Source organism: Phlebotomus papatasi, chromosome 2 (assembly GCF_024763615.1).
Source record: "Phlebotomus papatasi isolate M1 chromosome 2, Ppap_2.1, whole genome shotgun sequence".
In the NCBI taxonomy this organism is placed as follows: domain Eukaryota; kingdom Metazoa; phylum Arthropoda; class Insecta; order Diptera; family Psychodidae; genus Phlebotomus; species Phlebotomus papatasi.
Window position 1 is genome coordinate 75859119 of NC_077223.1, and position 13988 is coordinate 75873106.

The 13988-nt window shown below is 36.1% G+C and overlaps 2 protein-coding genes across 11 annotated transcripts in view; both read left to right on the plus strand.

The window, feature by feature from the left end:
* LOC129804407 (uncharacterized) overlaps positions 1 to 9514 on the plus strand; it is a 32222-nt gene extending 22708 nt beyond the window's left edge. For 2 of the 4 annotated variants that reach the window (XM_055851669.1, XM_055851668.1), the window contains exon 6: positions 5666 to 9514. In XM_055851669.1, the coding sequence (XP_055707644.1) occupies positions 5666 to 6783 (1118 nt within the window). In that variant the 3' untranslated portion in view covers positions 6784 to 9514. Of the gene's footprint in view, positions 1 to 5662 lie in introns of all 4 variants that reach the window. The other 2 variants (XM_055851665.1, XM_055851666.1) reach the window with 1 other exon arrangement.
* LOC129804405 (serine/threonine-protein kinase N) overlaps positions 1 to 13988 on the plus strand; it is a 125080-nt gene that overhangs the window by 95094 nt on the left and 15998 nt on the right. For all 7 annotated transcript variants that reach the window (XM_055851660.1, XM_055851662.1, XM_055851664.1 and 4 more), the window contains 2 exons: positions 9639 to 10647; positions 10716 to 10912. In XM_055851660.1, the coding sequence (XP_055707635.1) occupies positions 9639 to 10647; positions 10716 to 10912 (1206 nt within the window). The remainder of the gene's footprint in view (positions 1 to 9638; positions 10648 to 10715; positions 10913 to 13988) is intronic.

Here is a 13988-nt window from a genome sequence, read left to right on the forward strand (position 1 = left end):
GCTTTGCCTTCATTACATTTGGAACTTGATGTGATCTTTCTTTTGTCTCCATATTTTCAGATAAGTTATTTTGTGATTTATCACTTTTCACTAAGAAAATGCCTTCCACTCATCAATAAATCAGGGATACAAATGAGACTTTTTTTTCCAATGTTCAAATTCCTATAAAATATTTTAGGATCTTTTGATCGTACTGACGAAATTTCCCGAGAAAATTATGCAAACGTATGCAAAATGTTTGTTTCATACACGATGAAACATGTTTGGACATGTCATGTTCATATCTCAGAATAAAGTCTAGAGGTAGGATGCGAGGGGCAAATAGAACATTTTTCTAAATAACAAGTGAAGTTACTTTTTTTTAAATTGTTTTTCAATATAATAAATAAAATTTTGTTAACATTTATTCAGGGGAGGATGAAGCTTTACGGTCAAGAACTAAAATTAATAGTATTCAGTGATGAAGTGCTAGTGAGTGCAAAGCTAAATTTCTTTTATCAGTGTAAGAACGCAAATGTTTGACTTTATTTTAGTGAGTATCGCTTGAATTTTATTTTTTATGCCTATTCTACTGAGAGTCATCTTAAAAAAATTGATCTTCTACTAAAGAAAGAGGATTTCATCTTCTATTTTGTGATATGTGCCACAGAAATATACATAAATTTGATAATGAGTCATCAATGAAAAATGCATAAGTTAATTCAGCATCCCAGGTACCGAATTATAGAAGTGTATACAACATTTCATTCATAAAAATCAATTTTGTATGAAAAGTTGGTTCCTATTTTATTTTACTCTGCTGCCATTTCTCCACATAATCAAGTTCTTAGGTAAATATTGTACATATATTTACAGATTTTTTCATATTTGCTAAATTATAATAAGAGAAAACACAAATCAATAATTCACTTTGAATAATTTTGTTCTGTAATGTTGTAAAAATTCTCTAATGTCAGAGAAAAAGAACATTGTAATACAAAGTTATGAGAAATCTAACACTTTTTACATACTTTCCCACTTGCGATCAAGAGAGTTAAATGATTCATACACAAGACAAGAAATTTTGCCCACATTGACATTTTTTCATTCATCTTTTAATTCTTTTATTTTATGCATGATACAGGAGTGCAAATTTCGAATAATCCCGCACAACTGCATAAAAATGCATAGCAACATCTTTGATCATCAGTTTGTTTATTTGAAAATTGAGGATCTGAAACTAAGATTCTTGAAATTTCATGGCAGTCACCATCTGCAATAAGCAGAAATTCAATATATTTCACGAAATTTATCACTTCTTATCTGAAATAACTGAATGAAAAATATTTTTTAGACAAATTGCATAAAATTGATCGTTTGATCATATCAACAAGAGATGTGAATGATGTGAGATACAATCGTGTAAGTGAAGAATTAAGATATTTTTCGGCAATTTATGTTACAATTTAAAGAAAAAAGTTAAATATTTCAAATAATATTGAAATACGCAAGCTCAAAAGTTGCATGCTTTGAAAAACAAAAAACTGTTTACATGCAAATCTCAACTCAATGACGTTTCAATATCTATTGATCAATATCCAATGAAAATGGTTTAAATTGCATGACGGCATCAACATCATGCTGTTCAATAACCAATGAAAATTATTGATAGTTCTTATCGCCAGTAAAATTAGTGAATATTGCGAAATTCCACTCAATTTTACAATTATATTGCGCACTGCAAGACATTTTTTCCATGTTGCTTCATTCATCTGAAGGAATCAAATTGTCGCACAAAGACTCATACAAATAGTCTCTCCCATATGGTCTCGAGCGCGCGAAAAGGTCTCATATTGCATTTGCATCTTTCCACACTTGGACAGTGCATATAGGCCAGAGAGTATAGAGAATCCCGCTTACTGCATAGGAAAGACTTCTGACAAACCTTCTATCATGCCACAATGGCACAATGGATAAGGTGCTGGACTCGCAACCGAGAGGTCTGGTGATCAATTCCCATGGATGGCAGATCTTTTCTCATATAAATTATATAGGGAGAAAAAAATTACATGAGGAAGAGTCCACCAAAGTAATTTCCGTTAATTCAAATATTCAAAATGACTATCAAAAAGCGCAATCTCAAAAAGTGTAAAGTTCCAAAAAGTTCAAGATGGTCGCCTAAAACTTACAGCTAAGATCAATATGGCGTCTGAAACGGATCACATTTCAAACAGCAGTATCGTACTCCATAGCCAATGAAAACGCTTCTTTCAGCAGTATCGTACTCCATAGCCAATGAAAACGCTTCTTTCAGCAGTATCGTGCTCCATAGCCAATGAAAATGCGTCCCTCAACAGTATCGTGCTCCACAGCCAATGAAATCGCTTCCCTCAACAGTATCGTGCTCCACAGCCAATGAAATCGCTTCCCACTCAACAGTATCGTACTCCACAGACAAGCCACGCCCACAAATCAGTATTGTGCTCCATATTCAGTTAAAATAGTTAACCAAAACGCAAAATAGTAGCCGGAAAGGGCGGGGGGGAGAGGAGGGCGGGGGAGAGGAGGGCGGGGAGCGGGGGAAAACCGACCTGCAGGTAGCCCACCCACCAGAGTTATCGATGTGGCGTCACAAAACAGTCTCGTGCTCCACGGAAAGCCACGCCCACAAAACAGTACTCTGCTGTCCCCTTACTACTCATGGGTCTTCTCAGGTCAAAAAACAGGCCTTTTTTCTGATAATAATTTATTGTGTCGAAAATATTTTAAAAATTACAACTTTTGGGATATGAAAGAGTAACTTTAGAACAAAATTAAAAACAATCTTTTTTTGAAAAATGTTGAAAATTCGACCGTTGGTAGCTAATTTTCGGAACTATTCCTCAAAAAACAGACTTTGCGGTAGGCAGGATTTCTCCCAGAAGGTTCATCTGAAATCAAAAAACCAAATATACTCTGTTAGAGGATTAGTTGGACCCCTGGATGAACGAAGAATTTTGGAAAAAAAAACAAAATTTGGATTTTTGGCAAAAGTTTTTATAAAAAAGTATCAATTTTACACTATTTTTCAACACAATTTGTATTGTAAAAATGGTTCTGATTAAAGGAAGTGCAAATCCTTCGTTCAAACAGTAGATAATACTTCTCAAAACAAGTATGCAAAATTTCAGAAAGATTAGTTCAGTAGACTCTGAGTTGCTTTGAGTAATCTTGATTACCGTATTGTAAAACGGTGTTTTGAGAAAAACACGTTTAAAGTTTTACTCTACCTCCGAGAGTTTTACTCCGATTGACTTGAAATTTTCAGAAAATATTTTTCAAATGTTATACTAAAATAAAAGAAATTTAATTGATAGAATTGATAGAAATTGATTTTTTGACCTGAGAGACCCATGTAACCCTTTAACGAACTAAATTTGTAATTTAGCTTCTTGAATAATTCATCGGGAAAATGTCCCTCCATGACATACTTATTCCAACAGGGTCCTGGAAAGGATAACCTAATTTGTTAGGCCACGCCCTTTCAAAATTTGGAGGGAATGAAAAGGATACAGTGCCCGCTTCGTTATCCGGATAATTGGGAGATAATATGGTAGATGTCCGCTTTGTAATCCGGATGGATTTTTTGAATTTGTTCAACGTCTCGAAAATATAATACAGTTTTTTTTTTGTAGAATTAGAATAAAAGTTTTAAAGAAGCTTAAAAAGACATAATTAGGGAATTCTACGCTGTTATACTTCATTTATTAAACAAAAACATCACAGAATAATTCATTTTCATTGCTGAACACACATGCATACATGACCTTAAAATTATTTTAAATGAAACCGTCGAAAATTCGTCCGGATTACGCCGATCCGAATTAGAGAGCGGGCACTCTATTTGATAACTTTCAAGGTATCGTTATAAGGTTTGATCTTTAAAATAATTTTAAACAGCCTTTCAGGGCAAGTATGGATAAATATTGAGACTCTGGGCAAGGAAAATTCATAAAAAGAGATGGACGTGGCTTTAGAGTGGACGTGGTATCTCACTTTTTCTTGTAATTTTTCCTTGAGCCTTTAAACTCAGTGGTCCTATTGGCTGTTTAGAAACTACGAACCATCGTGAACAAGGTTAAACCTTCGGGCTTGAACTTTTACTAGGTCATGAGATCACAAACTAACCATAAAATGGTGATAAAGAGACTACGTAGAAAAAAATATGTCGTAAAATTGTTCGTAAATGTTTGTGAATTTCTACTAGACTTACGAAATGTTCGTAAATCGTATAACCCACTAGAAAGTTAGTAAATGTTTGTGCTTTTTCCACAAACATTGTTCGTAACATGATTACTTTACAAGCATATTTCGTTCTTTTACAAACATTTGTTTGTAAATGTTCGTAAACACACAAAAAATGTTTGTATAATTTTGTCATTTGTTCGTAAAGTTTTGTAATTGTACGAACAAATATTTGTAAAAGAATAAAAAATGCTCGTCAAGGGATAATGTTACGAACAATGTTTGTGAAAATGTGCATACTTTTACGAATGTTTTTCCTTTGGTTGGTCAAATGATTTACGAGTATTCTGTAAGGCGCCCAGTAGGAATTCACAAACAATTTGTGAATCACAAACATTTACGAATAGTTCTACGAATTGTAAATGGTTAAAGTAAAAGGAAGGTAGTGAATGAATAAGATTGTTTATGATTGGATTTTGTACTTACCAGCACTTATTACTGCTCGAACTCCACGGATAGAGCAGTATAATCCCTCGATTTTTTCACCCCCCCCCCCAAATTTCCACCTCCCGGAGACCACTTTTCTCAACAAATCTTTGCGTTTCAGACAATTTCTGAGAAATGTCGTCACGCTGTTTGTCCGTCTGTCCGTCTGGCTGTCGAAAGCACCAGAGGCCAAACGGTAAGAGATAGCGACTTGGGACCTTCGGGGGACTCCCCATAAATCGATCCAAGGATCATTAACATGTCTCACATTTTTCCCCCACTACTCCCCTTCCCCTCCAAAAGCATGTTTTTTGGGATTGCTCGAAAACGCGTCGTGCGATTATTTTCATTTTTGGATATGTTTTAGAGATTACCCAGACGAATATTTCGTCTATATACGAAAATGTCCTTGAATCATTCCTAATAATGATTTTTCAAGGTCAAAGTTAAGAAAAACACTAGAGAGTATTTATCAAGCGAATGGTATCATATCTAGGCTCGTTGGAAAGGTCTTGAAATTTCCTTTAAAACTGATCCGGTTCCAATCGATTCTGGACAGGTAATGAACCAGTTCATAGCCAATAACTAATTTTTATCCGAAAGTCAATTCTATTGCTTTTGAATGATTATGAATCGTTTCAAATCGGTTGATAACCGATAAATGGTAAATGACGCGAAAGTACTTTTGAGGTATATCATCTAGCCTGGGACGCTTTGCCACCCCTTTTATAATATTTTGCTGTGTTAAAAAAAACATGACAAATGCTGTAATGGGGAATAAGATGAGTGTTAGAATTAAAGAAAAGCTTCCGAATAGCAAGGGAGCAAAAAGCCACCCCCACAATGACCGGTACATAAAGTGAAAGCTGCTTCACCCTTTGTAAATTTCTGCCAGAGTTTAATCGGCAAAAAAAGGGATTATAGAATAAAAGAGGCATCTTTTTTGTCTTTGATATTTTTTTTCTGGCTGAAGCAGAATCATCGGGAAGTGGAACAAAGTTGAATTTAGCATCACTCAGCCGAGAGAATGTCAGGCAATTGTCGAGCAAATCCAGCATAGCGGATGAGATTAATGAATCGAAGCAAATGCTATTTGATAAGCACTTGGGTGGAAGTAGCAGTGGAAGTAGAATGTCTCTGCTGAGACAGAGACTGATTAAAGATACAAGTGATGATTGTCTAAGTTCAAATTATCCCAATTCATCCTACTCCACATTCCGCGATATGACTGTGAGTAGCATTTCGAGTGCACAGGCATCAAGTTCGGCTCTCTTTGAGGATATCATGGAGACATCGTGGAAGGAATCTGATTTAGAGGCTAGTATGTCCACACATCCGCCCCATGCATCGTCAGTGGCTCAATCTTCGGATAGTTTTGAGTATGACAATGCCAATGATCGCAATAGGATCAAGCAGATGGAGGAATTGTGGCAGAGAAAGAGTACATCGACGGATAAAGTGTGGAATTCACCACAAGCTGAGAGGAAATTTCTGATGCAGCAGCAAAGGATGAATGAGTTTATGAAGCAGAAGGAGCAAGGGGAGAAGATGAAACTTGTTCTAGGAGTACTGGAAACAGATGATTCAGAACATTCGGGAAATATCTCAGAATCCGAAAGGAGTTATACGCCTTTAGTGGCTAAGAATCTCTGTCCAAATGTTATGGTGGGCATGGGGATGTCTGTTAAGGAGCCCAGTCCAGCATCAACGGCAAAAACCGTCCAATCAACTATACCAGAGGATCAACAGAGGAGAGAAGCCTCTGAGCCTAAAGATCTCTGGCCAGGTCTTAAGAAACCTCCACCGACTTTTTTGAACTTCACCCGCGATTCTGAAAGTGCATCGTCCTCCCTTGTTAGTCATCTGTCTGGGTATACTCATGAGTACCTGGCCAAGGCGAGGAAATTCGGAGCTGTTGTTGGAGCTCTCCGGAAACCAGGGCACCATGTAGGTCCAGCTAAAAATCCCGAATGCCAATGTGAACACTGCCGAAGATGGATGGCTGAGAGGGACAAGGGTAGAGGGAGATCTACTTCCATCTCTGAAATTCCTCTGACATTTGAGGGCTTCCGTACGAGAAGGAATTATATTTGAAGAAAAATATTTTAACATGCATTTAACTCATACAGATTACTTGAAAGGGAGTGGTGTCCTTAGCAAGATAATGGCTATTGGTATCAAGTCCTAAGTTACTAGCATAGTGGTTATGGTAAAAAATCTTGCGCATATTCATCAGTTGACTTGAAGTTCGATTTTTCAATTTTTAATCAAGATAAATTGAATATTTCGAATTTGGATTAACAAATTGTTAATTTTGCAAAAAATGCGAAATTGTTATGCTTCCTTTTAGCGCCGTCTTTCCGCGGACTCTGTCCTTAGAAAAGCAGTAAAAATAGTCCGGCTAGTATCTTAAGTCCTTACTAAGTATTTAATAAGTTCTTAACTCAATGACTTAATTTTAAGGAGTTGGGGTCGTCTGATACTTCATCGTTGAAACGGGATCTAGATGGCCCATAATACTTCTGGAAACTGTCAAGATTAGTGTGAAATATCACTGAAACCTTTGAGTTGAGTTGATTTGAGTTGTAGGACACCCAACTACTTAAAATATATCCGAAAATTAGTCAAACGTCAGCGCTTTGTGGCAAATAGGGAAAACAATATAGCATGACTCAGTCTTAACATTAAGTACTTAGTTAAGGTCTTTGTAAAAGTCCTAAATTAAGAACTTTCGACTAAGTACTTTTTAAGTCGTTTATTCCTCAAATTACTTTGATATTTGTCTCATTATCACAATTAACGCACCCTGTGTTTAAGGTAGCTTTAAGTGGTGCAGGACGAACTTTTGAAATTCCTCTGCAAAGTTCCACTTGCCTGGAACAAAAATCATTAAGATGATGATTGAGTTAAACTCCTGGAATACAAGTTCGTGAGACTAAAAGGGAATAAACAATAGAGTTCAATACTCTTTTGTTTACATACTCCCGGATTATACTCCGGAACCAGGGAGAAGATTTATTGGAATTTAGAAATCTTTCACGTAGCCCAAACTCACGTAAAAGTTTAGACAAAATATCAATTTTTTTTGTAATTTACGTTCCAGGATAGCAACATAATGTCACAACAAAAAAGATTAAATAAAATTTAATACACTTGTCAGAAACATTCCGGATATAAAGCTACTGGGAGTAAATTAAAGGCATTGAAATAAACTTACAAAATCTATATTGACTCTGCAGATTTCACTGCAATTTGAACACATAATTAGTTGATTACATTTTATCAATTAAATTAGCGTTTACCGTAACTTCATTTTTACGATTTTGAGATATATACATATTTAGAATCAGCGTAATTTTGTTTAATTAACGCACTTGACAAAAAGAAACTTTTATAAGCCCAATAAAAATTATTTTAAACACAAATTATTGTAAGTGCCCTTAATTCAGAAAAATTTATCAGAATTTGTCGTAACTTCCATTTTTGGGGAAGTTACGATAAATTTCCATACCAAATTTTCAGTAATCAGCATTTGCCGTATCTTCTTTTGCTCATTTGCGTGGTTTGTAATTTGTAGCAAAAATGTAACATTTCTCAATAAAACGTTCACAAACTCTTCCAAATATCCAAAGTCGCTGCGAATAATGCACCGTGAAATCATTTTAATTCAATATTTGTTAGAAAAAAGTAAAAAAATCCCTACCCATTTGTCGTTAATTCAAAACAAAACAAGCGACACGGCGCACAAAATTTATTCAATAAAAGTTACGAAATAAAAGCTTTTAGTGAGAGGGATAACAATTTAATTGCCTAATTCAGTCAAATAAAGGCGCTTATTATCACTAGAATAATTCAAATTGATATAATGCATTTTAGAAAATTGTCGTAACTTCCAAGATTTCCATACATTCAAAGTTACGATAAAATCTTATTGTGTTTCTTCCAACATACATCTAAAAAATATCTCAGCTTTTAAATCATTTTATAAAGATTTTCTCGAGCTAACTTACAATTTATTAGTGCCACTTTTATTATTTTGACTCAAATGTATCGCATTCAGGGCTCATTTTTAAGAAAAATAAAGCTAAACTGAAAATTTCGTCTCCTTAAAAGTTGTCAAAAGGAAGTTACGACAAATGCTGATTTAATTGACGATTTATACATCGCATACTATAGGGGAGACTGGGGCAAAAAGTCACAAATCGAAAATTTTAAAATTCAATATCTTCCAAGATAAATAAGATAGCGGCTTAAAATTTTTTCTATAGATAGTCTACATAGGTCTTTTTCAATGTCGTAAGTTTGTTAGAATTTGAACAAGGAATTTAGAAAATAAAAAAAATATCGAAATTTTTAGCCCTATTTTTGAAATATTTTCCTTGCAGAAGATATCAATTATTAGTTACTTATATTAAATTTGATGAACTGGTGAATATTTCCCAAATTGCCTGTAGATTCTTTGAATACGAATCCGATATCTATTTTAGAATTTTACAAAGATTCTTTTCTGCAGAAATCCTTTTATTAAAAGTGGCCACTTGGGGTAAAAAGTAACAGAAGCTATGGGGCAAAAAGTAACAAAAAACGAAACAATTTCTGATGTCTCACGGCGAGAAGAAACGTCATTTCCATGTCTCGCCGCAAATCAACTGATGAATTTTGCATTGAAAATTTTTACAATAACCTATGATTTTTGTTTCACAATTTCAAAATTGTAACTTCCCAAAAGAAATAGCACAAGAATTCCATTTATCACAAGTGAATTGTTGTTACTTACCAATGTTATCACATCAGAATCATTAAGAAATATATTTTTAAATTGAAATCTCTTAGCATTTTTTTGGATAATTGAACTGTCTGGATTACAAGATAAGATATTCATGTGATTTTGGGATTAAACTGAGGCAATGTGCATGACAGGGTAAATGTGATTTTCTGGCATATTTTAGGCACAATCTCGACTGTCAGAGTCTTCGAGGAAGTTGGATCTTCTGCGGAAGGCGCTGGAATTGCGACGGAATGAATTGCCACCAGATTCGCCGGCTGCTAAGCAGCTTAAGCGAGAATTACAGAGTGTTCAGGCTTCGAGTCCAGTTCCCGTAACTTATACATCACTCCAGCCCTTCCGTGGGGGATCCGAGGGGAAACCCGTGCAGTCGCATTCGTCTCTGAGTCGATGTGCTGCTGTTACGGGGAAACTCGAGGTAAGATTAATGGGGTGTCAGGATCTTTTGGAAGAAGTTCCAGGAAGATCACGACGAGATAAAGACACCACATCCAGTCCAACGGGAGATTTGAGGAGCTTTGTCAAAGGGGTAACAAGTAGAAGTTCCTCCAAGAGTTACAGCGTGAAGGATGAGACATCATCGGAAATTATGGCTATCATTAAACTGGACAATATCACAGTGGGTCAGACATCGTGGAAGCCCTGCTCACAGCAGGCATGGGATCAGCGCTTCTCAATTGACCTAGATCGGTCGCGAGAGTTGGAAATTGGCATTTATTGGCGCGACTGGAGATCACTGTGTGCTGTCAAATTTCTCCGATTGGAGGAATTTATCGATGATATCCGTCATGGAATGGCACTACAATTGGAACCACAGGGATTGCTGTTTGCTGAGATTAAATTCCTCAATCCCATGATCTCACGGAAGCCCAAACTTCAGCGTCAACGGATGATTTTCAATAAGCAACAAGTGAAGAATATCCCAAGGGCCAAGCAGATGAATATCAATGTAGCCACTTGGGGGAGACTCCTGAAGAGGAATACACCGTCCATCCAGAGCCAACAGACACCACAGCCGGCAACACCAACGACAGTTGGCCATGAAAGTGGAAGTGGACCTCAGCCAACGCAATTGGTCTTTGATACGTCCATCACGGAAAATGATCCCGTGGAGACACCTGGTGAAAATCCAGATGTCAATATTGTGGGTCTTAGCGGTGCCAGACCTCTTGGTGAGTTCTCTCACTGCCCCCTTCCAACCGACATTTGTACTAATAACTTGTCTTTCCTACTGCTACAGGTATTCAGGGAATGGCTATTTTGGGCCAGGAAGCTGCTGCTGTGGTCAATCAGAAGAATCAGAATAACAATGCAAGTGTGTCGATGCCACCGCCAAGACCACAGCAACCGCCTCCAATTCTCACATCCTTCCAACAGAAGAAATCTCCGGTGACTACACCGACAACGCCACCCACCTCCGTCAAAATGGATAAGGAGGTAAGATTGAATTTTATCCTATTTTTCGTTTTGTGTGTATAAAGTGTACAGAATAGAAAGGATGAAGGTCGATTTGTTTGAATTTTGCACTTTGTGTCTTTGGAATTACTCATAAAATTTGCAATCAAATAATTCTACAGATAAATGAGATATTTAAAAATTCTTCATAACAACCACATGTAAAAAAATACAAATACTTGAGAAATTATTAATTGTGACCATCGCCGTCTTAGTAGTAATTTCGAACCTCCGGAGAAAACTGAAAAAGCTGAATGCTAAAAATGCTAGAAATAGAATATTGGAATTTTAGAAATAGATGTGGCGTATCTTTTAAATGAGGCTTATTCTCTTATTTTCAAATGGAACTGGACTTTACCGCTTTTTAACTGGAAACTGGACTTTTACTTCGCTCATCTACACAGAAAAAAAATATTTTGTAAAATTGTTCGTAAATGTTTGTGAATTCCTATGGGGGAGTTACGAAATGTTCGTGAATCATATAACCCACAAACAAGTTCGTAAAATTTTGTACTTTTTCACAAACATTGTTCGTAAAATGATCATTTGACGAACATTTTTTGTACTTTTACAAACATTTGTTCGTAAATGATTGTAAACACACAAAAAATGTTCGTAAAATTTTGTCATTTGTTCGTATTTGTTCGTAAATTTTTGCCAAACAAGCAAAAATTCACGAACAAATGACAAAATTTTACGAACATTTTTTTGTGTGTTTACGAACATTTACGAATAAATGTTTGTAACAGTACAAAAAATGTTCGTCAAATGATCATTTTACGAACAATGTTTGTGAAACAAGTACAAAATTTTACGAACATGTTTGTGGGTTATATGATTCACGAGCATTTCGTAAGTCTTACATAGGATTTCACAAACATCTACGAACAATATTATAAATTTTTTTTTCTGTGTATGGGGGAGTTACGAAATGCTCGTAAATCGTATAACTCACAAACAAGTTCATAAAATTTTGTACTTTTTCACAAACATTGTTCGTAACATGATCACTTAACGAGTATTTTTTGTACTTTTACAAACATTTGTTCGTAAATGTTCGTAAACACACGAAAAGTAAAATTTTGTCATTTGTTCGTAAATTTTTGTTTATCTAACGAAAAACAGATCGTATTATCTGATCGAAAAATGATGTATGCACGAAATGTAGATACGAATGTTCTCTACAATTATGTCGAAGTAATCATCAAAATCGGTTCAGCGACAAATGCGGTTCAGCATAATTGAGGTTATGTGATATTGAAATTGGTTTTTCGACTGTGGCGCCCCTGGTGTTGGTCCCACAAAGTTCAAATGTTCTAGAAAGTTGTAGCACTTTGTGAGATCTTTCGTTTAAGCCCCCACTCATCAAAATCGGTAAAATAGAACCGGAGATATGATTTTTTGAATTTCGTGAACTTTAACCTCTCATATCTCCGGTTCTATTATAACCACAGCGCACTTACGCCCCATTTTGGAAACGTCCTAGACTAGACTACAACACTCTAAAATTTGATTAACTTGCACAATGCCGTTTTTGTGAAAAATGAGTTTGAATTTTGATGAATTTTGACGCTATCGCAGCGCCACCTGTGGTGACTTTTTGAACTTCCATCTGAAAGCGCTCATCGAGACGAAACCAAAAACCCAAAATTTAGGTCAAAATGTTAATTAGAACTGGAGATAGAGGCCGGTCAATATTCGAACTTTGACCCTTTATAGCTCGGGTTAGGGGTTATGGATCGACTTAAGTATTTTTTTGTTTAATAGGTATAATTTGTGGCTACAACATTCTAAAATTTCAGCCCGATGCACAAAGGAATTTTTGAGTTATTTAATTTAGGAAATTGAAAAATTTTCTTTTTAATAATAGCGCCCCTAGCGGTGGTTTTATGAACTTGCGATGTTAGAAGAGGAAGTGGCATTTCACGAGAGCTTTCCAAAAAGCCCTCACTTTTTAAATTCTGATAATTGGAACCGGAGTTATGGCCATTTTAAGACATTTTTTTGGACCCTTATAGCTCGGGTCAGGGGGGTCGCGGGACCTTAAGTTTAGTATTGATGGAAAGCTCTAAGGCCCAGCTATAACATACTAAAATTTGAGTCCGCTGAATGCCATAGGGGCGGAGCTATTGAGAAAACAAAAAAGGGGGTATTCAAAATGGCGGAAGGAGGGGTGGGGGGTGGGGGGTGGGGGGGGTGGGGGGTCAATGCACCAAGTTGCAATTTTCATGCGATATATAACCTTTGCCGAAAACCGCAAGTCGACATCTCTTTTAGTTTAGGAGCTATTAAGCTCCAAAGAGCGGCCGGCCGGACGGACGGAAACGGTTTTTATTCACCCATATATTCATGATCAGGAAGTGTCAAAACACGTTTTGGCAAAGTTTGAGCTTGATCGGACAACATGAAATTTTGGTAGGATTATAGTAGGTGAGATTATTAAGAATCTCACCTAATATGCTCTCTGTAGTGCCTTTTAACCTTAGACCTTGAAAGACTTATTAGGAATGATTTAACGGGATTTTCGTATAAAGACGAAATGTCCACTTTGTTAAATTTCTAAAACACATCCAAAAATAAAAAAAATTAAAGTAATGGAAGTAAAAGAAAAGTAAAGGGGGGGGGGAGGAAGAAAACCAAGTGTATGTTAATAGTCCCAGGGTTGACTGACAGGGGGAGGGGTCCACCGAATGTCCCAAGCCTTTATCTCTAACCGTTTAATCTATAGACGTGGTAACAGCCGAACAGACGGATGAGAGATATCCAAATGTGCGATATCCAGGTAAAGTTTTTTTTCGATCGAACGTTTTTTGTTTTTTTTTCTTTTTTTTTGATACCGTTCCGTGCTCTAAGTACTGCCTTATTGATTTATCGATTACTAGCAGGCATCATAATCGTGACTGCCAAAACGTATACGTAAAAAATAGGGCCAGATTTGACGAAGTGGGATTTCACATGGGACTAAAAAAGCTAAAATTGTATAATGAAACGGTTTATTTAAAGTATATTAGTCCCTTTTGATTGAGTCCCAATTTGACGAAACGTATAGATACGTGTA